Below are 11,623 nucleotides of genomic sequence, written 5' to 3' on the forward strand. Positions count from 1 at the left end.
AATGAACAGACAAAAGAAGAAAGAAATAGGAACTAAAAAAGAACAAATATTAAAAAAATATTAATAATAATTTAAAAAAATTAAAATTAAGATTAGAAGAGAAAGAAGAAAAAAAGAGAAAAGAAAAAAAAAACAAGATAGAAAAATGAAGATGAAAGAAAAACCCCAATCAAGAAAAAAAAAAAAAACCTAATAAACGCCGTCTTAGAGTTTGATTAACTTCTCTTCCACTAGGTGGCGCCGTGCCCACCAGGTCAAGTCTTTCCCGTCAGTACGCGGGAACCAATCACTGTGCAGCAGCTCCTCCCAGACTGGGTGAGTCTCCAAACCTGAGTGCCTAGGGCCTCCTCTTGTGTCCAATCCGTTCCACTTTTCCTCTAGCCAGGCCCCTCTCACCACAGTACTGGCTACAGGCCAGGTCTGCTGCTCCCGGGAGCCCTGTTTTCATGAACGACTGGGCTCACTCCTCCAGATTGCCATTCCCTCAGACCCTAATTTTGTAGAGCTTGGTGCTGAGAATCCTCAGCGAATTTTACTTGCCCTCCGGTAGCCACACCCCCGTAGCTGGTGCAAGAGACCTCAGCAGTCAGCCCTGGCGGGAGCGGCAGTCCCACACCACCTCTGACTCCCTTGGGCTGGCTGTAGCACTCACGGGAGAGCTGGGAGGGGCTCTTAAGTTTTCCCCGATGCGTGGAGAGGGAAAGCCAGGGGTCCACACACCTGTAGCAGCAGGCTTCAATGAAGTTATCTCCTGCGCTGCAGCCCTGCGACTCCAGCCCTCTGCCACAGTGGTGTCCTCCGCAAACGGCAACAGTTCGCCTCCCCCTGCCGGGCAACCAACGCCACGGGCGGGTCCCCACTGTCTCCCAAGCCCCGCCTGGACCCTGCGGCCACTACCCACGAAGGCCCGGCAGGCATCCACCTCCGCAGGATGAGAAGGGCTGACCAGCCGCCTCGGCTGGATGGCTTAATGCTGAGTCGCGGCTGTCAGTCTCAGCTTTTCAGACACGGCGGTGCGGGGCGCGGAACACGGAGAGGCTTACTCACTTCCCGCCGCCATCTTCCTCTTCTCGCTATTTCGGGATGATGGCGGGGTGCTGGCTCGCTCTCTCCGGTGTGTCTCTGCCTCAAGCTCCCACGCCTCTCTCCTCCACGGCCTCCACAGCCAGTGCTGCCCTGGTCACTCTCTCCGCCCCCGGCGTTCCCGGCTTCTAGCCAGCCGCGCCACGTCCCGGTCCGTGTTTTTCTGGCTCGCGCTCCAGCGGGGCCGGGGAGGCGACGGCCGGCAAGTACCACAGTCCCCGGGCCCCGAGTCCCAGCGGCCACAAACCAACACTTCTAATAGACCTACCAAATCCCGGCAGGACCCCTCTTCATGGAATTTTGCTAGGAGTTCCTCAGTGTGAAGACTGCCACTGTTCCAAAGGGTCTTTTTTATCTCGTTAATGTGGAGACATTAGAGTCACTGCTTCCTCGTTGGCGGCCATGTTCCCTCCTAGTTTCTGCTTTTAAATGGATGGTTACAGATTATTATTATATGAAGAAACAAAACTCCCAAGTTTGTTTTTCCTAATTTTACCCACATACAGAGTTGAATTTCCTTGAATCCTTGTTGTACTCACTAAGACAATCAATAGATTTTTAGTATTCTTCCTGTGAAGTATGTTAATTTTGAACTTTCCAACTGATAAACTGCAAATAGGTTAGAGAGATGAATCCCTCAGGCTGAAACCTGAGACTAAACTTCTCCAGAGCATCTTCTTAAATTTGACCAGCTTACCTTCACTTATCATTTTCTAAGTGAGTCATAAAATGAAAATCCTGAGTGTCGACATTTTTTTTTTAGAATCTCTGTGTTAATGGTTTGCATTATAGTATGTGTCTGGCTTCAGGACACATGCTAAATCCTATCCAGTAAAAAAAAAAAAGAAAGAAAAAACATTTTTGATGCTTTATATTCTTTTGGCAATACTTTATTTAAAATAGCTGGGTGTAAGCTCTTTTCTATCACTAGTGTAAAACATCTTTTGCTGTTATTAAAATTTAGGTTCAAAATCAAATTCAATTCATAAAAGGTGTCGTGCAATATATGCTATCACTCTATCATATTCTTGAAATAGTTTGTAAAAGGTGGCTATTATTGGCCCTAGAGGAGATCTGAATGGTAAGCAAAGAAGAGAGGGAGGGAGGAAAAGAGGAAAGAATAGAGGCACCTAGATGACACATCTAAAATGAAATGTGTTCCAAGGGGCAGAGACAAGGGAAAGGTTACATTTGGGAAGGGTGGCTGTGGTTTGGGCGGAGGAGAGCTAAAACAACCAAAAGCTTGGGACACTCATATGGCCACACTATTTTCCACCAGGCTGGGTCGAAGGTACTCATAGGGTATGTTTAGGTTTTCATTCCGGACCTCAATTTCCTTGTCCAGGACAGCCAGCTCCTCCCTGAACCTCTTCAGCACAGCCTTGGGCCCAGGAGTTGAAAAATACTCCTCCTCATGCTGGCCTAGAGGCACCTGGGATGGAGAGGAAAACAGCTTAGAACCTATGAGCCCCGTTCAGGGCACTACACCTCCCCCTTTGCCTCCTTCCCCAGGCCCTCAGGGCATCTGGTTCTCACCATAATGGGCTGGCGTCTGCCAAGTTGCCAAATGATGGACATCTGGAGAGTAGCCTGATTAACAGTGGGCAGTGTGGCCATCACTGTCTCCATAGTGGCATCCTTGGTAGTTGGTGGGGGCAGCCTCATGGTGCAGGGTGCATTAGGGATCCAAGAGAACCAATCCAACTAAATAGGAGCAGGAATCTAGAATCAAGGCCTGCTAAGCATGAAAACCCTTTGGCTCACCTGTATTCAGCTCCCTCCCCCCACTGAAGGCCACAAATTCCGGGTTGTCCAGGTTAACAGTCAAGGTTAAGTACCTGGCCCAGGTGAATGGAAGAGTGCTGCCCAGTGCAGGTGAAGATGCACATGGTGACAAAGTGGCAAGCCTGGGCCCGAGACTGGAGAGAGGTGGGAAACCCTACAAGAAGTGGGGAGAGTTAAAGTTGTGGGGTCAGGCATAGGAGCAGAACTGAGAGAGATAAGGCAAAGAGAGGAGAAAAGGGTAGTAAAGAGGGATGCCAGCAACTCTCAGTGACCTGTGGAAATTGACCTGAGAGCTGGTGCGGGGCAGGGGATGGAGGACCTCTGCTGGGAGGATCCCAATCAGTCGGGTGCTGGGGCTGGCTCACAAAGATGTCAACTTCTCAACTGTTCAGCATGCTGGTAGCCACAGTGAGGATATTTATGTCACAGAAATGGGCAAATGCTACCAGGCAGGGCTCTTTTTTCTGGAGAGCCAGTTGATAAACATTTTTTAGCACTACTCCTACTGTGTCTAGGAGGCTTTTGGATTTTATATGGGTTGGAAATGCTTCTGGAAGATTCTACATAAGAAGAGAGGATTCTGGAGAGGTCTCTTAGAACTTTTGTCTTAGTTCTGAGGACAGGAACTCTGATTACCTCGGTCCTGGGCCCCTAGCAGCCCAATTTCAGTGATCTCTCGACACCAGTTCTGCAGCTCAGGGTCATCTCTCACAGCCACATCTGTCTTATAGTACAGATCCATAATTCCTTCCACATACCTGCCAGACAAGAGGTCAGGGCAAGAAGAGCTGAAGCTCTCAGCTCCTTGTTCACATGGCCAGTTCAGGGCATGCAGCTCCACAACCAAGACACAGCCCTCCTGTTCTCCCAGCCTTCTTCTCCACCCTCACCCTCATCCCACCTGCCCTGCCTCCCTGCTTGCCTTACCGACGGATGATTTCCCAGAGCCGCAGTGCATCTTGAGCATAGTAGGAAGACTTGACTTCCAGGAGCCCCCGGTCAGCTAAGTCGTCAGGGGGACATAATGAGCTATAGGTCAGAAGACCTCCAGCACGCCTCAGCAGATCCAGATGGCCTCCCCCACCTACGCTCACCACCTGAGGATTGAGGAGAGACAGGCAAGTCAAGCTGTCTGAAGCTAGAGCCAGCAAGGCGAGTGAACCCAGAATCCGAATCCCCGCTTCTTTCCCCATACCTGGTCAAAAATTCCACAGTCTGAGACCAGCCCATTCCTGGCCCGAAGGTTAATTTCCATGGTGTATCGCAGGTGAGGAACTATAAGCTAAAAGAAGAAAAGCAGGCAAGGGCAAAGTCAAAAGAGATCTGTAGCAGGACCCTGCAGAAACCAGCATGGAAAGGGGAGGAAAGAACAGGTCTTCAGGAAAAGCACAGACCTGGGGCTCAGTGGCCCCTCAACACCAAGAGTTTGCTACTAATCTGCACTGCCTAATTCCTTCCACAAACCACTGGCTTAGTGCTTTTTGATAACTGAAAGAAATCACTCTCCTTTTCTTCTCATATTCTTTTCATAAGTCTAGGTGAATATTCTTCAAAATTTTTTATTAAAACCCCCATAAGAATATTTTTGAGACATTTTTTCCTAATCTCACATTCATCCAAGAAATGTCAATGCTACAAACAGACTGTGTTTCTGTGCTATAATATCTATGCTTTATACATGAAGATAATATTTTTCACACACACACACACACACACACACACTGATTGTCACACACACCCTTGAGGGGAGTAACAGTCCCCTTCGAGAAGGTCTGGTGAGACCTACACCTGCCTCCAGAACCTTCTGATTCCCTCTCCCCTTGTCCACCACACTCCCCTTCTTTCTGTTCTTCAGACAAGTCAAGGTCATTCTATGTCAGGGTCCCTGCACAGGCTGTCCCACTATCCTGGAACACCGAGGGCCCTTGACCATTTCATTGGCTGGCTTCTTGTTTTCTCACCCTTTATGTCACCTCCTTGAGGGAACCTTTCCTGACATCCAATCTAAACTCACCATCACACCACCCTGTTCTGATTCCCTCTGTCGTACTTGTCACAACCCCTATATTGCAACACAATCTTTATAGTCTGCCCTCATTGGAGATGAAAATCCCAAAAGATCAGGACATTGTCTGATCCAGATGTTACCACTGGCATCTAGAATGATTCTTGCACCCAATAACCATTTTGAATGAGTGAATGTGTTACCCTAATTGCTGGCTTGAGCCCCTTTAACTGGCCTATGTTACTATTTTAGAACTTTTCAAATCTTTTATGTGAAAGTCTTTTATGTTATTTGCATGGTCCCCTATGGATGGAATCTTTAGTCATTAGCCTGCACGTATGAATATCTGTGCTTTATAGATTTTAAAAAAAACAGTAATATTTTTTACTCCTCTCCCCAGGAAACATGTTCGACCCCTTGGGGAGGTGACAAAAGCAATTGAAAATGCAGGACAGGCCCTCTCCCACTCCCTAGCTCTCTTATTTTCCATTGCTGGTTCTCACAAAGCACTGAGATGTCAGGTGAGAATGTGCAGTGAGGTGGAAAGAGAAGCAGGCAAGAGAGTCGAGTTGGGAATAAGGTATTACCTTGAAGACAGGATGTACTGATGGAAGGCACCTCATGGTGGCCACAGCAAAGACCTCAGCCATCAAGTGTCCTCTCAGAAGATGAGACTGCAGCTCATGAAGCTGGAATTCAGAGCTACGGACCCAGCATTTGGCCAAGAGCCAGACCACTGGCGGATCCGTGGGCAGGAAAAGGGGTGGCGGAATAGATCCGATCTTTGGCAGTTGGAGCTGAAGCAAAGACAAGGAAAAGTTGGAAGAGGGGCTGAGTGTCAGGTGCCCAACCATTTCCCCTCTCTTGCATGTTACCTGTCCCTTCCTCCTCCACATTTGTCTGTCTTTCTCCATCTTCCCACTCCAGCTACCATTTCTCCCCCCACCACCCTTCTCTTATCCATTCAGAGCAGTGCATTGATTTTGGACAAGCCTCAATGTGCTCAGTCTTCAGCAGAAACCGAGCCTTCTCCAGCCTCCACTTCCCCTTTCAGTTCCCACAATGTGGACAGGAATCAAACCCTTCATCCCACAGTCTTGTTCAGAAACCTCAGCCTCTCTCTGATCTTCCTACATCACCTCTGCACAGAGGACTGAGTCTCCAGTTCTCAGCTGCCTGCTAGACAATTTGAATGTTTCCCCATTGCCTCAAAATTGACAAGTCAAAACCCTACCCAGGCATTTTTTTCTTCTTTACTGGTATGGACTGACACCCCCTTTTTCTCTCTTTTGGAATCCAGTTGAATCTCCCTCTGCACTCCTATCCATCTTTCCTCCCCGTCTCTATCCCCAGGGGAGTCCTTCACCTCCCAGAGCTATAGCCTGAGACCCCAAACCTGGCACTAAACACAACTTCCCCTCTAGTGTGCCCACAACATCTTTCACAACAGCCATCCCCAGCTTCCCTTATCCCTACTCCTTAGCTTGGCTTAGGTTTTATCCTCTCACCTCATATTATTCGCCCACTCCAATCACAGAGAATCTCCTGACTTCTCTACCTCGGCCTCTCTGCCCAACACATCTTGCCCCTGGGGAAAGGTCCTTCCTCTCCTCCCATTTGTCTAAGTCCTGGCCCTCTTGCAGGGATTCCTTTCAGACTGTCTCTGACTTTAGTATTGTCTATATTTCCAATGAGGCTGCAAAACCTTTAAAATCAAAGACTTCATCCATTGCTTCCTTTAATGACTCCTCCAGTATCTCAGAGAGTGGGTCCTCAGTGAACTTAAATGAGGGGCTGATTTGAGACGGCCAACCAACAAGGAGCAGAAATCCCAAGTCCTCTCACCTGAATGGCCATGGGTAAGAGTTGCCCATCAGGCTGCAGCTTCAGCATGACCAGAGGGGCAGCCAGGTGCTGTTGGTGATTACAGATGACATTGGCCTTGATCCCATCAAGTAGGTAAACATCAGCTTCAAACAAGGTGCCTTCCTGGGTGGGGGAGAGGGCAAGGGCTTCTCTCAGCATAAGGTGTCTTCTTCTCACGCTGATTCCCCAAATGGAGAAGAAAGAGAAGGAAACTGACTTGTCTTCATCACCTACTTTGTACCAGTAGTGGATTATGTGCATATTATCTCATGAAATTCGTATATATTCTACTTGAATCATTCCCAGTTTTACAGAAAATGAAATAGATAATCAGAGAAGTTGGGTGTTTTGTCTGAGTTCACACAGCTTACAAATAGAAGAGCCAGGATTCAAATCTAAGTCTGCCTGACCCTGTAATCCTATGAATTTTCTCTATCAATTGTCCCAGATTAATAATCCTCTGGCCCTAATTGTTCTGCACACTCCTTGAATCCATAGCACCAAGGCTCAGTCCCATTTCCTCATTTTGACTCAGTCTATCAACCATCCCACCTCATACACCCCACCCTTCACAATTGCACCACTCTCATGTGGGAAGAAAAGCCATGGGGAGCTGTACTTCTCAGGATTGCTCAGGATTTCTGTAAGAGTCCTTCTTGCCAATCAGCCATAAGCCAGGCCCATGGTGAACCCTACTGCAGCACAGTTGATGCTAACACCACTCCCATTTCACTGTTCCATCTCCTTAGGGTTCATACCTTGAGCTCCTTCTGCAACTGAGCCTGCAGTTCCTCCATCCCTGGAGGAAACACTAGGCGTTCAGGAAGCTGAATGGAGCACCTCAGCAGCATGGGGTTGGCGCCATTGAGAAACTGATACCCAAAGAAGGCATCCTCCTTCCAGGACTGCCGCACTCGCTCTGGGGAATGGCAGTAGAGCATGCTATGAGACCTGAGCTCCTGGTCCTCCTGACCCTCACCAAACCATCCTCATTTGACCCCAGCTTATCAGGGGATCTAAACCTCTGGTCTCCCAACCCTGATTCTTTCATTAACCCAGACTGGGTGGGATCTAGGTGATAAAAGGTCCAGGGAGAAGTACTGGGGTAGGTGGAACTAACCAGCCAGCTTGCTGTAGCCGCACCAAAAAATCCGGTTATAGTCATCCACATCATTCCAGTTACTCAGAATATTCACAGATCTTTTGACAGCCAGGTCAGCCAGCCTTCAGAGAAGAATAGGGCAAACAGACACTTATTCGTAGACGAAAACACTACAGCCACAGGCACCTATCTTGGACTGGTCAGTCCAGGGCAGTACATAGGCCTATTGGCCTCCACTAGATCAAGATTCTCACCAGGACCCCCTTGGTCTCACCCTACGGCCAGTGAAGCTTCAAAGTCAACTCTCTTGTTTTCCAGAAATCGCTCATCTTCAGGGAGGTCAGATAAACTAGTCCCAGCCACATTCAAGACTAAGCCAGCCTTCCAGTTACCCCACCTGCGGGGGCAGAAATAAAATCAGGCATTGGTATTCCAGAGAATAAACCACTCATCATGAGTCAGGGGATGGGCGACTGTTGGGGTTTTTAGCCCTCATTCCCTCCCAACCTACAACCTGCGGGAGAGATGGGGAGAGCTCGCCCCGACTGGACAAGCCAAGAAAGGAGAGGGTCCCTCGCCAGAGGACAATCAGATAGATGCATCAGGGAGACCAATCAAAGCAGGAGCTGGTTTATTGAGAAAACACACACAGCTAATATAATGTACAGGAGCCAATCAGGATAAAGGTCAGCAGGGTGGGGAGAGTTCATGTGTATACCCATCCTACAGGGTATATGATAACGGGTGACACGAGCTGTCCACCAGGGCAGAAGGGTTCTGAGCCTATCCTAGAGGCGGTCCGATTTTTTGTCACAACCCACGGCTGATTGCCAGGCACCATCCTAGCCATGTATGGCCCCAGGACCAGGAATCAGTTAGCAGCCAGCAAGTTAGGTTTCCTCTTTTCTAATGCAACATGCCCCACATGTTACATCATGCCCTACAGGGGACTGACTAACTTGTACAACTTCCTTCTCTCTTCCAGTTCCTCTTCCCTGTGCTTCTTGAAAAGTCCTTGAGAGTCTTCAACAACTGTGCAGCCTGAAAGTAAAGGAGGGCATGGTATGACTTCACTGAGGGCCTGACCCTATCCCTATCTTCTTGGTCCTTCTAGCTGGCCCCTACAGCTTCATGTCCCTCTCCTGTCTCCTTGACACCTGTGCCAGTAGCCTTCTGTTTTGACAATTCCCAAACAACTCCTGCCCTCCAGGTTCTAGCTTCCACATCTGTGTGCACAAGCGCGCGCGCGCGCACGCACTCACACACACACACACACACACACACACACACACAGACCTTCAGCCTCTCTTGTGCCTTCTCACACACTTGTCCCTGGTGCTTACCAGTGCCCTCAGCAAGGCTCAAGATGTGGTTGCCCTGCACCCAACGGTAACAAGGGAACCTGTACTCAGGCCCTCCACCTCCAGGGCCCTGCACAGAGATCCAGTTGCAGAACCAGTTGTCATCCTTAATGAGGTGCCTTTTGCGCACTTTCACAAACAGCAGGGACCCCAAGTACTCTGAGACTTCCACCTTGAACTCCTGTTCCTGTAGGCGACAATTCAGCATCCATGCTGAGAGGTTCAGAATCAGTGGGACCCACAGGATGGTGTACTTGGGCTGGGTCTTGCTTTCCCTGGACTGCTTTCCCCGGACTTCAGGGAAAGGGGAGCGAGATAAAGGGAGTCCACATTGAGCAGGGGCCCCCAAGACCCTATTCCGAGATGCTAAATAACTCAACCCACAGTGAGAAGGTAAAGGACGGGAGATGGAAAGGTGCTCTCTTTCCTTACTAATTTCCTCCCTATTTCATCGATTGGGTCAAGCGCTGGCAAGGATCAGGCACTGGGAACCCTGCGCTGCAGGCTGGAGAGCACACTGGCAGAGGAGCTCGATCCAGCAGTTACAGCGGTGAGACCCCAGCCAAGGCTGAGGGCGGCCAGGCACCCCGCCCCTCCTGGAGGCAGGTTTCCCAGAAGACATTCTATCCAAGCGGAAGCCTGGAGGTGGACAGGGCTTAGGCAGCTAGGAGTGAGAGCGAAGCAAAGGAAAGGAAAAGGCGTTCCAGCTAGAGTCCACGGAGACAGCAGGCGGAGAAAGGCTCCAGCTCCGTGGAACTGGAGCACAGAGCGCCAGACGCGCAAGATCCGATGGTGAGTCTTAAAAGTTAAGCCAATGTTTTGGATTTGGTCCTGAAAACAAGCGGGAGCCATTAAATGTTTTCAGCAGGGGAATTTTGTTTTAAGGTGGGGAATATACTGGGGGCAGAAATTGACTGGCTTCAGAAGGGTTAGAAACAGAGGTGGGGAAGCCAGCTAAGAAGGTGAAGGTAACACAAGGTTAAGGGGATACTGGTGATCAGGGTGAGGCGGTTATCAGAACAGCGATGGGGGAGATGCCCAAGAGACAAAAGACAGGGGAGGGTTAATAGTGGGAAAGGGGGACATCTCCTTTCTACACATTCCACTGAAACATCCTTGGGACAAGCGTTCGGATTTGAAAGGCTGGGAGACAGATGGATGGATGATGGGAATTTGGGAGTCAGCAGGTGAAAAAAAGTAACAGAAACGGCAAGAACACCGAGTAAATGTCGGGAAATTGAGAGTTCACAGGTCTTGCCTCCTTTCTCCCACCCTTCCCCCATCCCAAGTCCCCAAGATCAGAGATCTAGCACCAGTAGAGAAAATTTGAGAGAGCAGCTTTTAAAAACAGGAAAACAGGATAGACGGCTGCTCCGGTGACCGCAGTGTTTGGTGACAATAGAACTCTGTGGAATGAGGGGTGCGGGGGAGCCAAGTCAATTCCAAGGAAGCCAGGAGCGAGGACAGTTATTGAAACCCTCTAAGAAACCCTCTAGGGCGCTGCACGCGGCAGACTCCCTGGAGCCGTAGGCTCACACGCTCAGCTCGGATAAAGAGAAGGCGGGCTGGGACGCGCCTCGTCACCGGGACTTGACACATCTCAGGCCAAGGGCGCAGCCCACCCACCCGACTCCCTGCAGCGCACCTGGTCTCTGGCTGGCCTTAGCAGCACGCAGAGCGCCGCCTCCCCGTGCTGGCCGACCAACCACAGTTGCACCTGGTTAGCGGAGCCCGCGTAGAGAGAGGTACCAGTGGACACGCGGACGCGATAGACACCCATCTTGCTCAAAGCCGCTTAACGGGTTCTGAGAACGAAGAAGGGTGGAAGCATTAAATAACAGAGCCCGAGACCCCGCCCTCTCGGAAGTCGGGTCGTCAGTGACACTTCTCCAGCCGACCTCGCCAGAATATGATCAGGGGCCCCCAGTTCTATCAGACTAGAGCTCAGCCCCAGTCCCCAAAAGGCGGGGCCCTATTGGGGGCAGGGCGTACAAACCATTATGTTGATGGTAGGAGGAAGCAGAAGAGGATTTGAGCAGAAAGCCTACAAGAAGGAATCAACACCTAATCCGGGAAAACCCAGTGAGAAGAGTGAGCCTAGGGCGGACTTTGGGGCAAATCCGGACGACTGGGAAGTCCTCCTCCACCTAAACAAACACGAACTCCTTGCAAATTGCTTCTCCCAGGCCATAGGACGCGCTTAAGGTTGCAGTGGAGAGGTAGTGGGCGAGGAGACAAGGTCTTCCGCAGCATTTGAAGGATTCTATCAATTTTTGTACACTTTGCTTTCTTTGTGCTCATTACTTTGGATCTTAAAAGCGTCTGCCTTCCTTGTTACCTGCAGATATGAACCTTCTTGATATTCAACACCCATGTTATCCCCATCTGCCCTCCTTCTCCTCATCCCACAGCATTCCTTCC

General features: G+C 49.8%; 1 protein-coding gene across 1 annotated transcript; it reads right to left on the bottom strand.

The window, feature by feature from the left end:
• Positions 1 to 1,995: 1,995 nt before the first annotated feature.
• Positions 1,996 to 11,099, bottom strand: LOC308635936 (polyunsaturated fatty acid lipoxygenase ALOX15-like). The gene is made up of 14 exons (XM_081270829.1): positions 10,848 to 11,099; positions 9,185 to 9,389; positions 8,801 to 8,882; positions 8,116 to 8,238; positions 7,860 to 7,963; positions 7,498 to 7,658; positions 6,719 to 6,862; positions 5,461 to 5,670; positions 4,064 to 4,150; positions 3,796 to 3,965; positions 3,505 to 3,626; positions 2,922 to 3,022; positions 2,620 to 2,787; positions 1,996 to 2,515 (listed from the first exon to the last, which is right to left on the bottom strand). Exons 1-14 carry the CDS (start codon positions 10,980 to 10,982, stop codon positions 2,336 to 2,338), a joined length of 1,992 nt encoding a protein of 663 aa, XP_081126955.1. The 5' UTR covers positions 10,983 to 11,099; the 3' UTR covers positions 1,996 to 2,335.
• Positions 11,100 to 11,623: the final 524 nt, after the last annotated feature.

Source organism: Spermophilus citellus, assembly GCF_964194105.1.
Source record: "Spermophilus citellus genome assembly, chromosome: 17".
Lineage (NCBI taxonomy): Eukaryota > Metazoa > Chordata > Mammalia > Rodentia > Sciuridae > Spermophilus > Spermophilus citellus.